The sequence below is a fragment of the Gnatocerus cornutus genome, chromosome 10 (assembly GCF_029298725.1).
Source record: "Gnatocerus cornutus isolate USDA-ARS CGAHR chromosome 10, icGnaCorn1.1, whole genome shotgun sequence".
NCBI classification, from domain to species: Eukaryota; Metazoa; Arthropoda; class Insecta; order Coleoptera; family Tenebrionidae; genus Gnatocerus; species Gnatocerus cornutus.
Window position 1 is genome coordinate 6764790 of NC_142242.1, and position 25500 is coordinate 6790289.

Genomic DNA, 25500 nt, shown 5'->3' on the forward strand with positions numbered 1-25500 from the left:
TCTTATTCATTTTTTTCTCGGAAACGGTGACATTTCGGAACGTCAAATTTGGCAATTATATCAAACTGCGTTGTTTGATGTTGGGGTTAAAATCTTTGTACTTTATTCGGATTCACCCTATCTATAGGTAGCATTTAGCGAAAGTTTAATTTACCCTAGTCCCGACTAAGACAGAAAGGCGAAAAACCTAAATAACTGAAAACGTTTTTTTCGTCGATATCCTGCAATAAAATTCCTTTTCTCAAAACTGTGTTTAGATAGCAGGAAATTTCAATCACAGCCTTAGAATCTACTGTTGTTGGGAAAAACAAAATAATGTGGCTTTAGCAATGACTGAAGTTTCATTAACTCCGGTACACTGTCAACCAAGGAAACATCGAAACGAAATTGCAGAAAATTCCCTTTCCATCTGGCAAGTTTAAGAGATGTGACAGCTTCGAAATCACTTATATTTGAAACAACCTCCTACGAGCAAATTTATATTGATTGTCTTTGAAAAGTACCACAAACCATCTTCACAAACATTGTAGTCCGAAATTAAAACTTCAGTGTGACCACAGATTAATAAACATTTTTTTGTTTCGCCGGCCGATGCCATATTTTTTTTCCCACGCAATCTGTTATTAATCACAAAATTGTTCGTTGGCAAAAGTTTACTTCCTTGATTGATTGGGACTTGTTCAACTTTCGCCGCACGTGTTTTATTATGTTTTGAAACTTAACAATACAACTTTACTGAGATCTGTTATATTTATACGCTGCCAATTATAAATTTTCTCCACCACTTCATCTTAATCTATGAGAGAATGTGTTAGGAACGAAACTTTTCCAAGATACACCCCTTTATTGTCCCGCGGCGTGTTTCGAGGGCATTTCGTGCATAATTTTAATTAGCAACGTATCAGGCATTTGCAAATTACTTTATCCATAAATCACCACGACTCCACAATTATAATTCCATACATTCCGCCCCGACAATAAAAGTGTGTTTAAAGCCCAAGTTTAGCCTCTAAAAATACACAGTTAATTTTAGGGTGATAGGTAAAATCCATGCTTGCAACAGAAAATGAAATGTTTAGATTCACCAGCTTTTCGTTAAAACTAAGCCTAATAACGTTCGTGCTTTTATTATACTTTTCCATTTTAATCTCTGCTTTAGCTCGCATAAGAACGTGACAGTGCTTTATTTATGAAATAATTAAGATCTTGAAATTCTAGAAGGGAAGTTTTAAGAAGTTGCAAAAAGTGAAATGTAACCGTATTATGTAATCTCGCAGCATTAATTTGACAGTTTCTCTAATTGTTTATGGTCGTTTGTCCCCGAATATTCAAGGTGGGTACTATAAAATTATTTCTCTTCACTGCTTAAATTCTGCAGACAGGAAAACACACAAAGCTTTACTGTTATAACTTTCCAGCACGACTTTAAGCGTCTCCAAAACTGAAGCAGTTTTTTAGAAGTATACATTTACTCCCAATATTTTTTAATGTTTATGTTTCTCCACGTTACAATCCTATCTAAGCAGCTAGTCCTTTGAAAGCAAGGGCTAAGCTCTGGATCAACATTAATTTATACAACCTATGTTTTGTGGAACCTGTTGCGGAAACTTTAATTGTTTCACAAAATCGCTACTCCATCTGGTCTTTTAACAAAAAAAACAACGTCGCAATATAAATTGAAATGATCCCGTTAAACATATAATTTCTAATAACGTAGTAATAATAGTTTAATAGTCATCATAACGAACAGCTTGTCAACTAAATTAAAGTTTATTTAAAAAGTTATATCCGTTTTATGACCACTGAACACTAAATTTAGTGAAAAACCCTAAAACCGCGTAATTCCTTGTGACCATGTGCGATAAAGCTACTTTAGAAAAAAGAAAAGCAGCGATTTTATTTGCCACCCTTGTAATGAAAAAACTGTAAGATTGGATAATAAAAATGTCATGGTGCGGGAACAAGATGACTTTAATACGCTTATGTTTAAAAATGTTTTCCTCGAAAAGAACAAGTTAAAAACGTTGGGAGTTGCAAAGTTGTAATTCTTAATTTCCTTTCAGTTTTCGAAGCACTTTGGGTTCAGGTGAAATGAATTGATTTTGCTCCTTTGAAAGGAAAAACTCCCAGGATGAGGACAATACTTATTCAAATACCCTTGAAAATAATTACAAATTTGTCATGGAATATGTAATGCAATAAAGGAAGTGAAATTGACAGGCTGAATTTAATTCTTGAGAAAAACTGCAGTTTTTAAAATTCCAGACAGATTTCATCGTTCTGTAATTTAGTAAATAGAAAATTCCTGTAATCGAATTGTGATTCTCAAAAAATCCGGGAGAAAATATGACTAAAATATTTATTTAGAATCGAGAAAGTGTGTCAGGATAAAAAAAAGCGGTTAGATAATTGTAGGATTAGTTTAAGCGGCCTCTGCACATTTGCAGCGATCCTTTTAATTTGCGCCAAGCATTTACGCGCGGGGTGATTGCACGTGTGCCGTCTCCGGTGGGGGTTATTTGCGCCAACAAGGATGTACAGTGGATGGTGGTGAAGACTCCGGAGGGTCTTTGGAAGCGACTAGGCGTGGGGGCGAGGAAGTTTGGGGGCGGCGGTGAGAGAGACGACGAGGGAAAAAGAGCGCGGAGCATTTGCCCAGGAGCAGCTGCCCTGCCAGCGCAACCCCGTACCCGTTTCAACTTAGTCTTGCGCCACCCTGCCTGACATGCAGTCGTAACTTACGACTAGAACATATCACTGTGTACGTATTCGCACTAACAAGAGAATGGCATCGCATATCCACACCTGATAAAGACAACGGCACCGCATTACCACGCTACAATCCACCGAAAAATGACAGATTTTTCACTTAATTTTCACTGATCACGAAATGACTTGTTTTTACTATTGCACTTGTTAACTCGCACAGTAGTTTGTAAGATTATACAACGCACTGCACCATTGCACCGCACTCGAGGGGCACATCGTTACAAGGTAATTTTGCTCGTCTCTTAATTTTTCTATTTTGCATTTTGCAGCACGCATCCTTTCACTTTTACTATTTTGACGCTCTATGTTGACCGCATGTTCAACACGATGCAACAAAAAATTCAATTACTTTATCCTCCCTCTTCATTGTCCTGTTTTGTTGAATAACAACGTACGCGCCAGACCTATTCTCAATTTTGTAACCGCCAAATTAACTTAAGTAGTTACAAAGAAATTTTATCTCCGTTCAGCGCCTCCACCAGGAGACAACACTTTTTAATCTTCATCCCCAATTAATTTAACTAAAAATTGAAATACCGTGTTCGACGTATCGCTCCAAAATAGCGCCGATATTAATTACGATAACGCCACATCAGGCGATACTTTACATAATTTTGTTTGTTTACTATCTAATAATGTCAACACAAATTGTGATCGTCGCGTTCATGTATTCATTTTCCTAGTTTTTTTTAAACACAAGGACGTACATTTGTTAATTGGCACGTACGCACAACTTAAGAGCAGCTATTAATGCATATACGCAGCGCAGCCACCATTTTTGGCTTATATTTGATATTCAAACTTCCGTAATTTCACACTAATCCACTAGTTCCTGTTGAGTCTGAAAGCATATTTCTACCTTTAGAAAAGCTGTCATCGTGAAAAATCTAGCATCTAATATTTTCACGTCACCAGGCTTCAATTTGATCGTTGATTTTAAAAGTGTGATATTACATATTGTTGGATAGAATATATTGAAAGAGGTTTATCAGCTATGAAAATTTTTGCTTGTTAACGTTCAAACGGATTTCATAAGATATAAAATCAGATAAAGATATTTCAAAAGACGAAATCTGACAAAAACCCATTTAATAATGAAGAAAAAAATTATTTTTTTAAATAATTTGTATCCAGTCTGTGATTTATTGCGTTGGATGAAAGTTGTTTAATCCGGCACGTAATTAACTGCACGTTGCAATATGTTCTGGTTACGGTCCTGCCCAATGTATATCTCTCTGCAAACCCAATCAATCATAAGTTCGCCGAAACCCAATCAGCTCAAGCAGCTGGTATTGAGTTAGCAGAGCAAATACAAAAATAGCAGAATTCAAGCAAAATTAAACCTGACAGACCACAATAAAGCCAGCTGGTGCGTGAGATTAATTAATAAACAAAAATTTTTAAACTGTCGACAAATTCACATAATTTTCCAAAAAAGCGTAAAGTTCGATCGTTACGTTCCGGAGTTAATTATTTGCGCTACAACTAGCACACGTCCTATGGCCATCCATTTTATGGCTACTTCAATCTACTCATTTCACCGAGATCGATTGTTCGGAATATGAACAACAAAATATGAAAGGACCTAAAACTTCCCGAACACACGTCACTGAACTTCTATTATAATCGAGCATAAGCTTGACAGAAAAACTCGTTTCCTCTGAAACAACTTTGGCAATATTTCATTACCAAATTTAACTTTTGAAATTTAAAACCAATATCGACTCTAGTTTTCTATTTTTCCAACTACACCGCCTACTCTGTTCCCAACGACTCAAACTTGATTAATATTTAATTTCACGAAACAGAGATTCTTTTCACCAGTTGATTTATTATTTCACAATTTACGTAATCGGACTTAAATCGATGGTATTTTGCGGGCAAACCATTAACCTCAACCACAAGCCGAACTTTGTATCATAAACTTACATTATCAAAGCCTGCCAGCTGTTGGTTTGTCTTTAAATTAATTCCAACATTTTTACCAACTTAAACAAACTATTATAAAACGTATTCCACCCTTTTTCAGATTATGTCATTCTCCACGAATTTGTGTAGCTGCTGACATCCGAACAATTCCCGACTCCGTTTCAAATTACTCTCGAGTGCTACAAGTATTATGTCGCCCGATGATTTGACAAAAATTAACTTGAGCGGTATTTCAAATTTTAATTTGCGGTCCTGTCAAGCAAATTTTCATACACGCAGTCATTTTTACGGACGCTACAGGTGGTTTCAAATTTATTTTATAATAGCCTGAAAAAATTACTTCCGAATCATGCAGCAGGAAATGTAAGTCCCATTTTTCAAAATACTAAAATAACGTCATTTGCAAAAACAAATTTGTACAGATTTTTGTTTAATCACTGAAGCCCTATTTCTGCTGGTTATTGAAAAACTAAGGATTAAGCTTCTAGGCAAAGCTGCTTACTGTGAAAACGCTTGTTGGGGTATTTAAAGTGCATTGATGTTGTAAATAAATTTTCCTTGTATATGCAAACCCCGTGTTTCGCTTTATTATTTCCAATTTTCAGCTAAAACTCTGGATAATTATTCTCGTACATTCACCAATTAATTATATGGAATTTAACGCTATTAAAATAGTGACGACAATCATAAAATATTAACTTAGTAGGACTTTTCGTTTAGCATAATCATGTTTATAGTCAGTAAAATAAACACGGATTTTGATATAGGATAGTAAAATAACTTAATATCAGCTTGATTGATATTTCCAAGTTTTACCGGATGTTTTTAAACTTCTCCCACATTGATATATTTTCACGTACCTACATAAACTTAGTGGATTAGTGGAGACACAATAAAGTTTCAAATTACATCTTTGTATGAACGTTTTATTGTAGAAGAAATGAGAATGTGTAGGTTCAAAGTTTTGGCCTATTAACGGGTAGCAAATTGCCTGCTATGGAGCTTTAGTTGTAGTTTTGATTGCAATGTCGCTTTGTATACTTTATGAGCGAGCAGATATATATTAGCCTGGAATATGAACATTAAAGTGTCCACCTTGGTTTGGAGAAGGTGGAATGGCAAAATGGTTAGTGTTCCGTTTGAACTGATTGGATAAGTTCAGTCACTAATCTATATGCAGAAAAGGGTATCATTCATAGAAATTGAAAAGATTGATAATCCGGGAGTGATGTTCTTATTCAGATCTTAGCTGAAATCCTTAATTTGTTGTGCCTAGTATATTTAGGAATATGCAAATTGTTTCCGAAGTTGTGTGTTTACAAGACAAATCGCGTCTAACGCGAGTGTGTGTTCGAATGCTTCCGTCTAATCCAGTAGAATATCCTAGTTAATGGATTAAATGCGAATGCGGTTCGCGAATGTCTATTAGAAGCTTTAACACTTTGGTTATTTCAGATGCACATAAGTTCATTAACGACGAGTGTATTTATTTGGTGGGTTTGGTTCGGAAGCACAACGGCATTCGCGCTGCCGAGAACGAAAGAATACAGACGATCAAGTGAAGTTGTTTCGAGCAAGAATGGCGTCGCAGGAGAGCCCAGCTGCGAAGAGCTGAAGGCAATGTGGAGGTTTTCTAAACGTCAGTCGAGAGCAGCGGAGATCACGAATGAAATACCCATGTATAGAGACCCCTTTTCCGATAACGTTTGGGAACCTTATTATGCTACCTCTAGGAGTATGGGGGGGTAAGTGAATACAACCCTAATAAAAGTCTATACTTTATTACCTCGACGGTTTTTGCCACTTACCATTACAACAGGTTTATAGCCGATTTTACGAGCAGATTCAACTTATTTCACTTTTTCTTTTCATTTTGCTCGCTTACAACTCTACCAAGATCAACAACGAATCAATAATTGCGGACAACACGTTTAAAAAACACAACAGCTCACAAGAAAACCAATTTTATTACCCTCGAAAATCAAATTTTTACAGCTCCTATCTCTACTTCGTATGGAATATACTTTTATCAACGACTCCTAAAAAGCAAATAATTAAATATAATATTTAGATACCTCCTTTTGTGAAACGCTTTACTGAAATACGTCATAAAAGTTGTAAAGAAAAATCTCAGTATCGTGAAAGTTGTTTTTCCCGTTATTCCTTCGTAAAAATACTCTTTGCATATTTTATATTTCGTAAACAAAATTTATCACATGTTTTACAGAGCATCTCTTATTATTTTATGCTCAATTCGTCGTAAGAAGAAAACAGATATAATGTCGAATCTCTACTTATTGAACAAAATTGGCTAGTTAGTAAAATGTCAATTTTTTCATAGAATTAAATCGATCTAAGCCTCTTTTCAAATAAAGTTATTACAAAAAATCTACCGTGAAACAACAAAGGGATGAAGTTCTCAATTTAAAAATAAAAATTAGTTTTTTTTATCAGAAAGATCCACTTGAATCATAATAAAGATAAAATTTGATTGTCATATTTGAACAGTAAGAGTACCTGAGTTAATTAATTAAAAAATACAACTTCTATTCCCATTCTCGTTTAAATCGAAGAAGTACAAAAAAATCTCTCAATCCAATTACGCTTCTGCCTTATAAATGAATTCTCACGATCGTACTATAAAAAGCAAAGTAATTGGAGCACATTCTTAGAGTAAATGTTAAGTACCTTAGCAGGAAATAAAGTTCGAATGTTATGAAACAAACTGAACTATCTCTACCTATTTAGTTCGAACAAAGACAAGAAAATCCCATTTCAAGAAATCATTACTGTGAAATTAAGACGTGTTTGTGCTCCGAGGAATTTTTCAAAGAACCGAAAAATTACACTTACCACATAAGCAGAAAATCCGCCATAAATCTCCTGTCAAGTTGATATAACAAGCTTAAGAGAAATTCAATAGAAAACAAAAAGTGGTGCTTTGAAAGAGTTGACCTGCAACTATTCACCTACGAATTATATAAGACAAGAACAGAAATGATTGTAATAAATAAATTTCATAAAATGAATCTGCAAATATATTAGGAGTTCGTGACCCACTGCACCGCATTGCAGAACCTCAGAAAAGATATTCTTAAGAGAGAAGCGAAAAACACACGCTATAAAGAATATCAGAAGACAAATATAGATATGTTGTCATTTAAGTCCGCACAGTTTTCGATATTCGAGAAGGCAAATTCAGTAATTTTCCCCGGAAAACCCTGACTTTCCAGGCAAACAAAACGTACGTTTTTCAATGTTATTTTTTTCCAGATCCGTCGGAAACACCTACATTCTAAATTACCAAAAACCAAATAAAACGAAGCTTTATTAAACGGAAACCATAAATACAATTCCGGGCTTCCATCAACCACCACGTTTTGCTGTAAACGTAATTCGTTTGCGAATGACAATTATTATCTTTCTTTGGTATAAATTCCTCATGTTTATCATTGCGTACGGTTTTATTGAAGAAATTTGTTGTAAAAATTGAAAACATTATGAAACAAATTCCACAGAAATTGCTACGATACATCAGACATGAAGTACAAGATTTCCGTGATAAAGTACTGAATAAAATCTGAAAATTTACATATATTAAAGCGCAAATTGCTTATTCCGAAACCGAAATAGATGATGCTATTCTTGATAACTTTTTCCACGCCTTTGCGACAAACTTGAAGCGACGCTACAAAAAATCGCAATAATTTAGAAGAAAAATTGCAACAGAATTAACTTTTAATTTATTAACTTTCCTCCGTTAACACCACATACTTCATTATAATGTGCATAATTAAAACGTTAAATTAAGAGCAGAAACCAACATATCAACTTGAAAAGTTAATCGAACTTATAAATCAACGTGTTCTTGATCCAAATTCGCTACACATGGAAAATCAAAACAATATTTCTGTGGAAGTTCCGAAAACATGTGAATAATAAACATTTCATAAATTGCTTTGGAAATGAATTTCCGCTTTGACATATTGTGGATATGAAAAAAAGAATAATCGAAAAAAAATGAGTGTAAAATTCTGTAAATTTCTACGAACGAGAAGTAAATCCGTATTCATACTCAAGTAATAAATAAAAGAAAATGTATCTTATTTTTCGTTAATTTGAGTAAAGCTCTGTTGAATGGGAATATTTCTAGAATTGTTCAATATTGACATGTAATCAGACAAATCCGTTATTGACCTTTAAATGAATTCTAGGGAAACAAGATATTTCTAGCAAAATACAAAAGCGGAAAAATAATTGTAAACGCCCACGCTTTGTAATTTGATGTTGTCGAATATAGAGGGTAATAATTCATTCGAAACAAATCCATTTATTCATCCATTCCAGATTTGAGTACTGATCGGTTCTGCATAAATCATTTTCCAGATTTGCGGCTTCCAGCCGAAACCGTATATACCTGAGTGTTTCTCTAATTTATTATAATTCATCACTGAAGCTACAAGTTATAGATATAATCTTGAGCGTGAAGTTATTTCAATAGTTGCTCAACAAGTTACCGCCAAGTTCTCTCTTATCTAACACAATGTTCCCAACTATTTCTGTGGCAATAAGTTTTTATTCGCGCAAACTTCACAATTGAAAGAAATACGTTATTAGTCTTTCCACATTCGTGTTTTGTTCCGGGATTTCATGAATAACTAGGTGTCATTTTCGCGATTCGGGTTTTGGAGAGAGATCCAGTGGCCGATCGATACCACGACTACTCATTTTTCGTTTTAACATACCTTACTTTCGTGACTGATATAATCTGTCAACGGACATATAGATCTTAAGGCGAACCGGATATTAACTATCCATGACCACTCAGTACCCTATCAGTTTTAGGATGCTTAACTTCCGGTTCTCTCGCCGGTTTAAAGTTACTTATTGTAATTGGAGTTTACATTGATGACCATTATTTACAACCTCGCTGACAGTTCCGCTCTATTAATGGCGGTTTTATCTCCTTAAAAATAATGGGATAATCAGACCGAAATCATTTTTTTTCGTTTTACTCCACTAAGTAAGAATTGCTATTATCAAAATCGTGCGGTTTTCATATCACTCAATTCTCCTATTTAACGTAACATAATATAAAACAATGGGGGAGGCAAACTCACTGTCAGGATACCTCTTCTGAAATGCACATATTAAATTTACCGGCGCCTCCACCATATTTGCGAGTATAAAAATGCGAAAATATTAGTAAGCAAGATTGTACTTTAATACGATTGAAGTTTCGTTATCAACAATTTTACCGGTAAACCTGACAAATGCAGACGATGTATCTGCAATATATGCATAGAAAGACTATTCGTAGTCAAATCGATGTTAAATAAAACGAAAATGTAATAAACGTACGCACGTGCTTTCATAAATCTCTACCCTTCTTGTATCTTTGCTTATGAGTTAAATTGACCTACGTCAACAGCAGACGTGTAAAATATAATAATGGCCGCGTTTTTTGGTTTAATTATACAAACATTGTCATACAAATTCTTTAAAGAACATCCCAAGCGTCGCTAATTGATTAAACCAAAACATTACGTTCATTTAAATAACCGAACGGCATAATTCATTTTATGTAGCTACGCATTTACATTCCTGTAAAGCGTAAAATTCGTAACATTTTTTAAAAGAATGTTGGGACTTTGAAGTATTTTTTGTAGTTGAAAATTATAATGTGCATTTTCGTATGTGCCATGTTTACATGGTACAGGAAATTGAACGTTTTGTGGTTGAGAGTGTCACCCCGAAGCACCTTTTAGAATATACACAATTAAACGCTGGTTTTTCCTGAACAAAACATTTCTTCATTGATTGGGGTTGCGTGGGCACTCTACTTTTTCATGAGCGGTTTCGCAACTAAAATTAATACGAATTGTGGTAATTTTTGAAAATCAATACAGGTGCTATAAACTGCGAAATCTAAAATTTGTTTACTTGTTGGTTTGTTGGGAAAAAAGTTCATAATGAAACGTTCAAAGCAGTGCTAAGTTTACAAAACAGATACTCTAATGAGAAATGATTTTAAATCAAACGAAACACACAACTCGACACACTCGTTAAAAAGTGACATACAAAAGCAATTTAATTAGAGGAACGTGATGTAAAACGGTATCGCAATCTTTTAATGTTCTGTTTATCGATTTTGAAGCACGAGACTTTAATGTCGCTTTGTTAACGATTTCATAAAAGCAACCGTAATCACTCATCTTGTTCTAAATTTGATCAATTTTTCGATTCTCCTAATGGGGTGGAAAAAATAGACACGAAGGTGGCATAGTCATCAATAATTAATTAATATTGAAAATTATTTTTTTCTTTACAGAATGCGGATGGGAGGAAAGTCCAAAGGACGACCAGTTTTTGGACGCGTTTATTATAAGGCCCCCCTACGCATTCACGACCTGGCCGAACGAAATAGAGCCTTTGAAGAGGTAGCCAAAATGTATGGAACGGTTCAACGACAAACTGAACCGAGAAGGAGGGTAACGGCATTCAGATTGTCAGGGGGAGGTCATCTACCTCCTCTAGGCCTTACTCCACAAAGCGGAAGTTTCCAGCACCTGAAGGTGAGTGTTTGCATCCCTTACACATTTGTTCTCAAGACTTCACCTCAATCAAATATTAAACGATACCAACGCTCTGTTTGTACTCTACAACAAACAGTAACACAGAAATGCTAATACTGGACCTGTAATATTCACCACAATAACAGACTGTAATATTAAGTACAGCAACTTCTCAAAGTTTTCTAACTCGCCCTCGCGTGTTCAAGTCAATATTATTGTAACAGTTTCATCAAAATACGCCACCCCCTATTCGTTTCGGGTGCAATTATTAAATTTTATATCAGCGTTTATATAAAAAAAAATAAAAAAACTAACCCCGTTAAATCGTGTCATAAAACCGCTCTGCGCTTAGACAGCGTTTTACATATACAAGCTGAAAAAAAACTGAAAAAACTTTTTAAGAAGTAAATACATCAACATTTTGTTTTCACATTTTTTCGAGTTTATCCAATAGTACCACCGGTAGGCACTAATATCGCTGATGCTTTGATAATAAGGCATTAGTAGTTCAGATCAGCTTGTGTCAAACGCACCACGTTCAGTTGACATAAGCAAAAATCTTCTGGTGATCCGGCAAATGAGTTTCACACATAGATCCTATCGATATTCCAATCGCAAATATAATTTGATTTGCTTTTACCGTAAATAGTGACCGTTAGAGTGAAATACCATACAGTTGATTTTAACATGTCCCAACATGTTGCATATTGCATTCAAATGATATTCATTAATTCAAAAGCAAACTGAATTTTGTTCTTTTTTGGGGTTTCAGTGAAATTGAATGTTTAGTTAAAAAATGAAAGCTTCATTTTTCTCAGTGATGGCGCCCAATATGTAGATCATAGAAAAATAAACTTTTTCCAGTAAAAAGTTTAATAAACGAGAAAAAAAATCCAATGCATTAAAAATCTCCGAAACTCAAACAGAAATAACAATTTTAAAATAAAATTGCCATCCGATACAAGATCAAAATTGGAAGTTTATTGCGTCGAAATTATTAAATTTTGAAACAAGTTTAATACAAAAATGAGTTGTTACTTTAACGCAATTAAAACTTTCCACTTAAATTAGTTCACTTCTGTCTTATAATTTTGCAGAATATTAAAGCCAATTTGAAAAGATGGAACACCCTATATACTGTGAACAATATATTGATTTTGTGACCTACTTTAAATCACGTCTGAACCGTAACCAAAATGCCATTCCAACACTTAACAAATAGATAAAAGAAATTGTAAAATTCTACACGATTTGCAATTTACATTCAGCAAGACGTTATTTCCGTTAGTTTTTAAGAATTTGCATTTCATCGAAAAAACTTAATCTTGGAAAGTTGTTGAATTTCAGTCAAGAACTTTCAATAACGTGATACGAGAAATTGAAATGAATAAATTCCGTCTGCTTTAAAATTTTATGATTTCGGGAAGTTTTGTTTATTCAACTTCCTACATCTGGGCGAAACTAATTGTGATAAAAGTTTGTTTCCAGCAGAATTTCCGGCCCCATTTTAACCTGACCAAAACATGGAAAAATGAACAGATTTGTAATGCGTGAATTTGGGTCTGACGGATGTTTATGTTTTACGTTAGCTTGTATCATTTGCAGTGAATTGGATTTTAGGCTAATTGCTTGTTTTTATAGGAACTAATTAGAACAGAGCGTGCCAGAGAGTTGCAGGAACAGAGGATGGCGGAAGAAGTAGCAGCTCGTGCGGCCGCTCTTAAGGAGTTAGCAGGAACTGGAAATCACAGAAGTCAGGCGTAAGTTATTTAGACCGTTATAATTATATAAGTTAGTTTGAGAAGTGAAACGAAATCCTTAGACAAACTGTAATAAGCCTCCACACGCCCACGGTCTGTTTTAGCCGAATTGATTATAAATTCCTCCAGGTCTACGAAATTGAGAAGAATTATTTAAAAATAACGAACGCTTCAATGAGCAAAAAGACATGAAAATATCATCTTTAAATCACAACTTTAAATGCTTTTTTGAGCTGTAATCTCAATTGATCCCGAAATCCAGACTAGCAGTAAATTCAATATTTTAATAATAGCCATGAAGACTCGGTTCACCTCAAAAGCAAACCAACTTATGGAAATACAGATAAAAGTAAAACAAGAGCAATAATTCAAACTAAAATTACCCGTCAGCCTTCATTACGTCGATTGTGACTGTAATAGTTCACATTCAATGTCAATTAGATTTCATCCGGTAGATAATCTATTTTTCATGTTCGGGAAAATTTTAACGAGTAACTTTCCGGAAAACTCAACACTAGGATTTCCAACGATATTATAAACCTACCCGGGCGCAAATAATGAACACTCCAGGTAAATTTTAATCTTAATGCAAATTTAGCTTCAACGTTTACAAATGTCACGCTGCCAAGTTACCTTTCAAAAATTTATTATTTCAATTAAAGTCAAACTAAATTTAATATGTTGCTAATTGTTTGAAAATAATCACCATCCAACTGAATAATTAATTTTTAAACCTAAGTTAACACAATCAATTTTTAATTAAAATACAATTGAACTTGCTTACTGTTAAGCATTTCTTAAAATGGAAAACAGTACATAACTTATGAAAATTATCAAGTAGAAGATGTGGAAGTTGGATAACAACAAATCTCTAACTCTTTTATAAGCTTAAAATGGATGTTTTAAAACCACAAAGAAACAAGTCTTAAAGTGTATATCTCCTTCTGTAGGTAAATTGCGAAATAAATTTCAGCCAAGTCGAGAAGTGTGTTTTACTACGTCAAAGTTTTAAAACTTTAATTCTCATTTTAATTAAATGAAGACTGCGTTATATCTTTTTAGTGTGAAAAGTAAACCACATTTCGAGTATGGATTTGATCGGCTTAAAAAACGTTTCTGTAAATTAGACAGCGTCTGGGTGGAGATTTTATCGACCCATCTAGCGACTAAGCCGACTAAAGTTTATCTTACATCATAATTAATTTAAGTCAATCCTGTTTATTAATTCGCACAGATTACGTTTATTTGCAGGAGAAGCTATAATCGTGTTAAATATTTACGAGGAAACCAGGAAATGGCGAATTAAGCCAAGTTTCCCCGTTAGCTCCATGGCGAGATTTTTTAAAACACTTTAAATGCTAATCAACTTTCTAAAAGAAAAAAATTATTACAATTACGAGGTGATATGTTGGAGGCGAGTAAAAAAAACAACAATACGAATTGGTGCTTTCAGTAATCAGTTTTCACTCGCAAAATGAAATTCCTGCACGATCCGGCAGTTGACGATGGATTTCCAACATATTATTTTGACTACTAAGTTCACCGACTTCTAAGAGATTGACTTTTGGGGTAATCTATAAGATTAACACAAGCTACTTGACATACAATACTGAAAACTATTTAATTTTAACGTCAAACTACTTAAACTACTAAATAACCCAAAAGAGACACTGTTTTCAAGCAGCTAATTTAAGTGTCGAAAGTAGCAGTGATTAAACGGTTTCAGATTTACTTAGATAACTTAGTAGTATTATCGGGACCGGCATCGTCTTCGAAGTTCCCATAAAAGCTGACTCTGACGATTTTTCAGTCGGTCAAACTTTCATTATATTAAGTAGATGTGGAGAAAAGAAGATGAATGTATTCACAAAGTCTATGGAAATTGCTTCTGTTTGTGTTGCTTAAAATAACAAAGCAGAGACGAAATAAAATTGAATTTTGAACAGATAAAGCTTTCGCTCCCAATGAAAGAATTTTATGCAAACAATTTGCTATCTCTTGTCCACGCTCTGATTCATGAAAAAATAATAACACAGAAAATGCTCCGGAATAAAAACACGGTTGATTGAGGAAATTTTTTCAACAAAAAACACTTTAAGGTTTGGACTCCTCGACGTTGTTTGTTTAGATGCAACGTGTTATTGTTGTGTTTGTATTTGTTTGCTTTTTGTAAATGTGTGCTTGGACTTTGTTAACAGAAACTATCGTGATATAAACTACAATTATGACATTGACGGAAGAGAGGATCAGCGCGAAAGTTACATGGGTCGCGGAGGACTTTTAGGTTTCCCAGATTTGTTGGTCCCATCATCTCGGCAAGACCCTGATGACACACGTTTCATCCAAGATTATGGCTATTCAAGAGATAGGCCTAGAGCCCCGAGCTCTTCACTCTTTGACACCAGTTCATTTAACGTCGTAAGTATACGAAATGAGTCGACATTTCCTGTCTTGGGACATAAAAGGGTGTGTTTAGGTAATTCAATTAACTTTATCACGTTATGTCATTATTGGACTTAATTAACCAGTGCAACTCACTTTTAATTAAAATGACGTTCTTGACGGCGCTAACGGAATATTAAGTATAGAAATAAATCATGTCGAGGGTATTTTAATTAATTAGTAAATCCGAAGAAGAGTGTCTTCCTTGAATTACAAATACTTGTGTTTTTTCAGGACGATTTTGACGGACTGATGCTGTAAAAGTGAGTTAGTGGTCGTCGGAAGTCCATTTGGTTCAATGTTTTATCCATCATATATTCCATACAGCTTGTATGCTTTATACTTGAGATTGAACTTTGACGTGCTATTACACATAATCGTATACAAATTAGAGAGGTTTATTAGAACTAGGTGTAAAAATTAAGACTATGGAGAGATCTGTAAAATAAATGCGATAAACTCATTGTTGACTCTAAGATATAAATGTTTTATAGTCTTTTAGGATGTGGACTGATTTTTAAATAAATTTTTCGGCAAGGCCAGGAATTTTGGATGCTATTTTGATAAAAATCTTCGTACACAAATAATAACACACTTATTTTTCTATTATTAATATTATTATTATGTGATCATGAGAGGCTGGTATGATCCATAATCCAATCACGCCACTATTACATTACGATTGTTTTTATCATTTTCGCATCCTCTTGCTTGTAAAATGCCATGACATTTGTAATTAGTACCATTTATTATCACGTTGGCCTGATATTTTTCATCAACGATATCCTGTTATTCTGATTGAACCGACTTTGTGTTATGAGCCCGTTATTTAAGATAATATATGTTGGGGATGAAAAATATGAGGTGGTTTGTATGAACGTTACGTCAAACACTATCGTAATGCTTTTTATATTAAAGAAAAAACAAAATTTGTTAGGTACCGTAGGTATTGTTGGCAAAATCTTGAAACACCCAACCAGGATTAAATTAGTGATGAAAACTTCGGTAATGATGCATATGAATTTATCCATATCAACTCTCTACAGATTCGATCCGAATAGGCACATATCACAAAATTCTATCCGTAAAATATGCAATCAAACGAAGAATATCACTGGTACAACATATCTAAATTTTAAAATGGCAGATATCGTTACAACATCTAAATGACAAGCAAGTTTTTCAGACGAGGGCCTGGAACTTTCAGTATTAATGTTGATATACATATAACAAGTCTTCCCTAATTCTTAGAATAACTAGACCCGTAGATTAAGAACGCAACATATGCACAGAAAAGTTATCAGTAGTTCATCATCACATCCATCTACGTAAAAATTTACATTAATCTATCTTAAAGCGAAGTACAAACTCTGGTCAGGTTAAAAAATTCAATTCAAAAGTTCGAATGTAAATTTTAACGTGAGGGTGTAGGAACATGGTACTTGACGGAAAGTTTAATTGAAATAATGTGATGAATTCGACAATAACAAAGTTTTTATTTTTTCGATTCTGAAATATTCTGATACGTCTATTTAAACTACTTCTAATTATTTAAAGTGCAATTTAAATGTTTAGAATTAGTCAAGCTGATCTGCAGTGACAATAAATTTTCGTCAATTTCATCCTATTATTATAAAAATAAATTAACACCGAAAGGGGTATTTTGTGTTGGCAAATACCAAGGGCCAACGCTTTGCCAACATAAATCTTTCCTTTACATAGAATTAATTATAAGTAGGTGTATGTATTTTTAATAGCAACATTCTCAACATTGTCATCAGTGCATGTTTGTATCTGTATTATGCTGTAACGCCCTTTGTCTCCAATCATATCTAACAACTCTCAATCCATTATGTATTCTGTGATGTAAGAAATACTGACAATAGCAACAAACACCTTGTGTGGGGTCTGAATTATCAATTCATTACCACCTATAATAGTAGCAAATTATTTTATATGTAATATTTGTATGTAACTATACGTACCTATAAGCAGAATAAATTATATTAGCAAGCATCAACTCTGTCTTTAAAGATCTTATTAAAAACCCCCAACTCTCCAAACTTTTAATCCCCCTCAACTCCACCGCTAAGCTAAGCTCAGATTTAAGATTTTACACAAACTTAAACAATTAAGACAACCTTCAAACAAACTCCGCACACATTTTAAACTTTAAATCAAACAGCCCGCCAACGCGGAACTACCAACACCACAAACAAAATTACACTCATGTGAAGTTATATCAAGTTTGAGTGTCTTACTTGAATAAAAAAATCGATAATTGTGATAAAAAAAAACAAGTAGGTGTTAAATCACGTACACGTGTGAATTGGTGAGGCGTATTTTTGAATTTCCCGCGCACATCCCAACTTGACAGCGTTGCTAAACGTCACAAACGTCAACTGTCAGGTTATGATTGTCCGTCATTTGTAATAAATGAGAACTAATCAAGCCCCTTAGCAATGTTTTTATCAACATTATAGTATCTGTTTGTTATGTTATTTATTTGTAGTTTTGTGTGTTTTGTTACGTTGTGCTTATTTTACTAAAAATGCATTTTTCAATTCCTGACACACAAGAATTAAACGAAGGAAATGGGTCAACTTATATTGTATGTTTACAAGAAATCCGATACTCCTCATTAAACGTGAAAATTCCAGGGCTATAATATCCACATAAACGGCGTATTTCATTGCACCGTTCGTTACAAGCAACTTCACAATTTGCATGAACAATTAAAAAAGGAATTTGGTAATGATAATCTTCCAGCGTTTCCTCCAAAGAAGCTCTTACCATTAACAGGAGGTCAATTAGAGGAGAGACGTGCTCTACTGGAGAAGTACATACAAACAGGTAATTATAAACAATTGTGTTTTTTTTTGGTAAAATCGTTTTTTAAGTGGGCCAAGATTCCAAGCTAGTTTCTTCAGAATTATTAGTCGGATTCCTCTTATCAGCTCAGCAGGAAACAACATGCGAGAAACGACAAGAAATCAATTTAGAAGTGTACACTAGCAATAATTATCAAATTCCCATCACTGTGTCAACATTTGATCGCACAGAACAGGTTCTGACCAAAGTGTGCAAACAAATCAATCTGCCATTGGAGTACATGCAGTACTTCTCTCTGTATTTAATTAAGAAGGATAATAATGGGGAGTTAGTAATCCTAAGAAAACTTCTAGATTTTGAATCTCCATACATGACACACAAGACTGTCAGAGATTCAAACAAAATTGTGATACGTAAAAGGTGAGCGCAACATGGAAAATCAATCAAAAAGCATTTCTTTGTCGCCCTGTAAACCTTGTAAACTTTGTACTTACTTGTAATCCAGCCCTGCGACTTTTTATCCTTTTTTGTGACGGCGTTCCTCGTCCCTAAAACAATCAAGAATCAAATGAGAAAAAAAATAATGAGAATGTTAAATTTTTGCGTGGCGCGTATTTGAGAATAATCCTTTTTTAGCTACTGGGATAGCAACTATGATCAAGAACTTATGACCGACCCCGTTGCTCTTAATCTCCTGTACGTCCAAACCGTAAGCGATGTGGAAAGAGGATGGATAAACTGTACTAAAGAAATTAAAATGCAACTGTCAAATCTACAGTCAAGGCTAGCAAAACGTGAATACGTGGAATTAGCGCAAACTTTAAAGTATTATGGTTTTATGCAATTTATGCCGTGTTACTGTGATTTTCCAAAGCCTCAAACCAAAGTCCTTATTGCGATAGGTGATCAAGAACTAAGTATGCGATTAGTGGGTCCCGGGCAATTTGTCAAAGAAGGCTGTTTTAAAGTCACTAGGATGAGGTGTTGGCGCATAACAGCAACTCATGTAAGGAAGTGATGGTTAAAAGAGGTAGAATTTATCTGTGATTTTTAGAATAAACAGGAAATGGCAGCTAACAGTCAAGTAAATATGAGCTCTGGACTGGAATTGTCGTTTGAATATTTAATGTCTAAAGACAAGTTACAATGGATCACTGTATCAAGTGAGCAAGCAATTTTGATGTCTGTTTGTCTTCAATCTGCAGTGGATGAGTTGCTAATGAAGAAAAATGGAGTCCAGAAGAAACAACCTGTTATAAACAAAGGAAACTGGTCATATATGAAACGAGATGGTTCCTGTCATTTAATATCATTAGATGATGTCAATTCAAATTCAAGGGTTGGTAGGTTTTATTCCATTATCAAATACTTATCACTTAATTTCAGGATGATAGTTCTGCTCAAAAATATCAAGAGTCATTCTCTATCAAAAAACTTCAAGAAAAATTTTCGAGTGTCTCATTCAAGACAGGCAAAGAATTTATTGAAAATCACGCATTTGAAGGAATAGGCGACGAAGATTTATAGATTGACGATTTTATTGATTGTTTTGCTTTGGTAAATGAATGTTGTTACAATGTGGGTTTTTTTAAGGTGCTATTTTCAATACATGTCCAAAAATTTATTGCCATATACAATAACTAAATTTGGCAAAATCATAGATTATGGGGTGAAATCTCCTCATAAAGTCCATTTTACGTGCCAAACTTAGAAATAATGAACATATTTTACTAAAGCAGCAATATATTCATATTTTATATAACAGGTGAACATGTAAGATGACTAATAATAATCAGTGCTTGGCGTTTCTAGGTGTTTACTTCCAGCACAATGTCCAAATTATGGATACCATTTCGATGCTGCCAGTGCCAAAATTTATATCCGAATAGTAAAACCTAAATATGCCGTGCACTGTTAATAATTCTTTATCAAACAAATCTAAATTGCGGAATTCTGACAAAATGCTCAAATTTTATATTCCCCATTTGTTTTTAGTACCTGACCGATTATATTAAAAGATGCATTTTTCAACTTTATAAATACACTTATGTATCTAATTTTTTTTATATATTTTTTATATGTATCATATATAGATCTAATATAACGTGTGTTACTCTTTTGTTAATCACAAACTAAAAAAACTTTACATTCCTGTAGAGTTCATCGTCCAAACGATAACCGTAATTTTTTTATATACATCTCAAATGTATTTTAACAATCTGTGTGTGTATGTAATATTTTACATTTAAATTTTAAATAAACATTGACTTTATAATTACCTTTGACTTATTCCTCTCCTTGAACCAAAACCTAAAAAAAATGGATAGGAATTAAGCTTGGGATTAAATACGCTGAGCGCAGAAATTTCCGAAATTTTTGATTAGTATGTCTTAAAATCCGTTTTTTCAAAAGTATGACGCAATTTATAATTTGCCCACAACCATAAAAAGCACGATGGTGTTTTGGTTTGTAGGCTTAACGGAACGCCATATTTTGATTAAAAAGGCGAAAATTAATTTAGAAAATTCAATTTCAATGCCCGCCTGCGCAAATTATTCAGAGTGAAAAGAAACAAATATTTATACGATTGGAGTGTTATTTCTATTTATTACTTAAAGATTACAGTTACATATAAACGTGTTGACACGTAACAAAGAAATTAAAAATAAAGAGAATATAAAAACAACCCAAACGTCAACTACACCACATCCATCTTCAAAATAAAAAAATATACAAATGGACGAATCTACGATTTCCTTTGACACTATTCACATGATGTAGTTTCCCAAGAATTCACATGATACAAAATATTAATAAAATCCACGTTAAATATAGCAACTAGATGAAAAAAAGGTAATTCTACTAAAATATAATGTAAAGTTGGATATTTATGTCACAAAACAAAAGATGAAATTGTCACTTAGGCCTAATAAACACGGCGTATTTTTTTGTGGCACAAACATCGTAAATTTGGTAAAGACATGCTCCTACAGCCATATTCCTAATAAAATAAAAGATTATATAAGTCAGTTAGGTTACATTTTGAACATTTTATTTTATATTACAAAACACATCAGACATTGAAATGCAAACTTTATGTTTGCATCAGCTGATTTCGGTAATTATAGAATATGCTGACTAACTGGACCCAAAACCAGCCTTCTATTAGCAAAACCTCTGGTCCATGCTAAATCAACTTAACGTCAAAGACTGAGACAATTATTATCAAAAAAATACCTTAAACCTAATTAGCGCTATAAATCTATCGATCATTTTTGCCGCACTTCAATCTTGGCAAGATTATCCTGTACACCTGTGACAATTCAGCAAAAATGATTACTGTAAAACAGGTATACATTAATCGTGTTTTTCAGGTGAATTCTCTTTGGTTGGCGACTGACTCCTCGATTTACTCCCTTCTTTGCTCACAGACCTTGAGTGTGACCTATTTTTGGTCCCATTCTCCTTCGAACACGATCTAGACTTTGATCTCTTGCTGTGTGACCTGGAGCGAGATCTAGACTTGGAAACTTCTTTTGACTTTGATCGAGATCGTGACTTGGAACGTGCAGCTGACTTGCTCTTTGAACGGTCCCTAGATTTTGAGCGGCTTGAACGATGTGAACGACTTCTGGAATGACTTCTACTGCAATTTCTCTCTTGCGACTGAACGCAAAGAAGAATGAAAAGTGGCTTACCTTGACCTGGAACGGGAACGACGACGGGAGCGCGAACGGGAACGACTACGACTGCTGGATGACCTGGATCGTCTACTGCCTCGTCTTCTATCTTCGATCAGACGGATTCGGCGACCATTTAATTCTGTGTCATCCAATTTGTCGATGGCGTTCTTCATGTCGGAATAAGACGCGAATTCCACAACACTGCCAACAAGACTGACAGATAAAAACACAGGTAATTTCTAAGACCAATAGGTTTGGGAATCAATTAATTTCAGTAAAAAATGGGTCTCATTCACTTGAATTCAGTCCCGAAAGATGGTAAAAAAACATCATGTGAAGTGAAAATAAAAACTGCTTTACATAAGAGAACTTATCCATGAAATTATAAAAACCTTAATAACAATGGTGTATAATTTTGAACGTCTCTCTTGTATTAAAAAACTGCAGAAGTCTTGTAATTTACATTATTTATTCAACCGCATGACTCAAAAAACATTCATTGAGACAACAAAGTCTGGGGTCCAATACAAATCCCAGTGATTATGTAAAAAGCTCAATTTAATGCGTGTAGAAGTAAGTAGCAATTTTCTAAACCGCTAATTATTGAAAGAAGGAAACATATAATTTTTCTAATTGCTTACCCTTCATTCCTGCGTTGCTTATGAGCATCTGCATAAGTGACTTCACCAGCTTGCCTCATGTAATCTTTAAGATCCTACCACAGAAGAGAACAACGAGTTAGTTGGATGAGCAAAAATGTATAATTTTGTAAAGAAAAAATTACCTGAGTTTCGACAAAGGTAAAATCCGAACTTAAAAAATAGAAATTTCATTGTAAATCTAAGTGATGTAAATCATTTTTTTAATACTTTGTTACATTTTGTCAGTTTGAATACAAGAACAAAACACACACGCATGTTCCTTTTGTGATTTGCAAATTGTTTTAGAGTGATGATGAATCACAAAAAGAAAATCTCACTCAAAACAAAATAAACATAAAACAAATCAACAAAAATTGTGTACTAAATATTAAATATTACACCCCTGCGGTTTGAACAATTTTTGTTGGATGTTTCAGACGTCCGTCCAAGAAGGCGGTGTGGAACCTAGGAAGTGGGGCAGCGTCGTCTTCCATTTGGAGCGGGATGTAACATTTATTTTTGCAAATTGTAAATACGCATAAAATAAAAAACATTCAGTGCAGCCAACATACTAGACAAAATGTAACCAAGTGTGATATCACATACTGCGCGTCATGCTAGGGCATTACCTGAGGCATTTGTGCACGAGAAACCAGAACAGTACCAATGGAACGGCGGAAATACACATGACTGCCACTCGATCACATGGGTTTACCACATTGATTGAGCATTGTTTGAGCCTAGAGATACCTCACACTCCAAGGGAATGGGTGCTCTTTACAAAAAAGTACTTTATTTTACATATTCATATGACATACTTAATAAGGGTTTTGTTTGAAAACTGAAAATACTTGAAAAAGAAAATAGAAAAATGGGAGAGGAATGGGAAGGTTCTATTTTATGTCTTGAGAGAGTCTTCTTTAGACGCTCTCGCAGTCAAAACGGAATCTGTCGTTTGGTCTTGACAGACGAAATGTTTGCCTTGGTTTGGACTTATTTCATTTCTACCATCATCGCAAATAGGAGATTGTAGACGGAAAGGGTTACATCTCGCACCGATTTGCTCAATATGTGGTTAGACTGGCCGTTCGTTCAACCGCTTTGCCCCAGAGATGGAAACGCAACCGTCATGGAAATAAACCACAGTAGACGAAATACCCTCTTTCGATCACTGGCCTCTACTTGGTTTATGCCAACCCTCATGGTTTGAAATGATAGGAATCTAGTAAGGATTTAAGGACCCTCACCAAAATAATTTTCAATTCAACATGCATTTTGTTTTTTTACTAACGTAAGGCTTAACTAAATGTCAAGTTACCTGCCAGCTCACTCTGCTTGACAAATTCTCCACAATCAACCGATATTCTGTTCTAGTAGGCGGACCATACCTATAAACAAAAAGCACGCATTACTCAACTATAAAACCACCAACACCAGATCTATTTAACTTTTTTTTCAGAAATTACTAGCTGTCCTCAAACTATGATCAGACCCGAAAGATGGAAAATAAAAATCATCATTTATTCCGTTACATAAAACAAAGGCTAGTATTTATATTTACCTATCATGAGACCGCATGTCAGGTTCACGGCTATAAAAAAGATATGTATCAGAATTCAATAACACCCAAGTATCAATTTTGAAAATTTAGAATCAACCTTCTCACTAATTCCAATAACAAAGATAAGACGAAAAATAAGCTTACTTGTCGCGGCTGCGTCCACGTGGGGGACCGTACCCACGGCCACCTCCGCTGCCACGCCACTGGTCACAACCTCTGGGAGTACCGCGAGCTCTCTCGACTGACACTCTGGAAACAAACAAGACATAAATCCCAATAACAGTAAATAAGTCACGAACAAAGTTAATTAATTAATTAAACTTGTGCCACCATTAAAGTTTGGTGGTCAAACTTGGATCACCTCAGGGATTAAAAATCAACTAACCTTTCACCCAGAAGCTCTTTTCCATTAAGCTCATAAACTGCATCATCTGCGTCTCTGTAGTCGTCAAATTCCTGCAAATCAAGCAATATGAAGTTTAAGTAACTTGGAAGAAAAAGTGGTGTACGCAACTTGTATTAATAAGAAAAGTACTTACCACAAACGCAAATCCGTTTTTCATCGCAACTTCCTTAATGCGTCCATATTTCCGAAAAAACTTTTCAATGTCCCTTTCCCGGACCCTATATGTAAGGCCTCCAACAAAAACTCGAGTCCCCATCTGTAAATTAAAATTTCATTAGATCAAAAGGTCATCGCTATAATTGGAGCATTTTAATTATGAAACTTTACAAAAAAAATCAATCAATACACTGCTAGGAATTTACACGTGTCACGTAAGCGCTGGACCAAAAATGAGGCCGGAGGGTGAAAGTGTTACGGTCACGGTGGTCACCTTACCCCGGTCCACCATATTTGATAACACGAAAATTGAAAAAAGAACCCAAATAATACAAAATCAAAGAAAAACACAAACAAAGTGAAAGCTACCAATATCGTGTTGTTCTTATTGAAGAAGTTGCTCTAGTTACATAGGTGCACGAGAAACACGCCGTTTCCTTGGCACATAACGCCGGACTTTTTGCAAAAAAGTACACAAAAATATGAGCAGAGTTTAATTAAAAACACAATATAATCATAAATATTAGTGAATTCCGTGGTACTGACCTTTTTTCAACCTCTACTTCTTGTAAAAGTAGCGAAAATAAACTAGCAACTCAGCACAACACAACAATGGCGCAGAACTATCGGAGAAATGGGCAATGTCGAGTGCGCCTCAACTACGCCTCAATTTTTAAATTTTGATTTTGTACCGAATTTAAACATTTTAATTTGACAAAATCATTTGTCAAATCAATACAAACTGA

General features: G+C 34.4%; 3 protein-coding genes across 6 annotated transcripts; 2 read left to right on the forward strand and 1 right to left on the reverse strand.

Moving 5' to 3' along the window:
* Nucleotides 1-2683: 2683 nt before the first annotated feature.
* LOC148167513 (uncharacterized) lies at nt 2684-15802 on the forward strand. Its single transcript, XM_088047904.1, has 6 exons — nt 2684-2994; nt 6154-6443; nt 11030-11273; nt 12915-13033; nt 15232-15451; nt 15710-15802. The coding sequence occupies exons 2-6, from the start codon at nt 6154-6156 to the stop codon at nt 15734-15736; spliced, it is 900 nt and encodes a 299-aa protein (XP_087904030.1). The 5' UTR covers nt 2684-2994; the 3' UTR covers nt 15737-15802.
* A 2037-nt stretch (nt 15803-17839) lies between these two features.
* Snx17 (sorting nexin 17) lies at nt 17840-20582 on the forward strand. Its single transcript, XM_088048057.1, has 6 exons — nt 17840-18086; nt 18136-18328; nt 18376-18727; nt 18944-19313; nt 19362-19646; nt 19694-20582. The coding sequence occupies exons 1-6, from the start codon at nt 18027-18029 to the stop codon at nt 19832-19834; spliced, it is 1401 nt and encodes a 466-aa protein (XP_087904183.1). The 5' UTR covers nt 17840-18026; the 3' UTR covers nt 19835-20582.
* Nucleotides 20583-20885: 303 nt separating this feature from the next.
* On the reverse strand, nt 20886-25419 carry LOC148167515 (serine-arginine protein 55-like). Of its 4 annotated transcripts, none has more exons than XM_088047493.1 (9): nt 25301-25419; nt 24732-24854; nt 24578-24648; nt 24337-24441; nt 24193-24222; nt 23950-24019; nt 22632-22705; nt 22006-22191; nt 20886-21935 (listed from the first exon to the last, which is right to left on the reverse strand). In XM_088047493.1, exons 2-9 carry the CDS (start codon nt 24852-24854, stop codon nt 21665-21667), a joined length of 930 nt encoding a protein of 309 aa, XP_087903619.1. In that variant the 5' UTR covers nt 25301-25419; the 3' UTR covers nt 20886-21664. The 4 variants fall into 4 exon arrangements, with proteins under 4 accessions (XP_087903619.1, XP_087903618.1, XP_087903617.1 ...); XM_088047492.1 differs by having other exon boundaries at nt 20886-21938; XM_088047491.1 differs by having other exon boundaries at nt 20886-21953.
* Nucleotides 25420-25500: the final 81 nt, after the last annotated feature.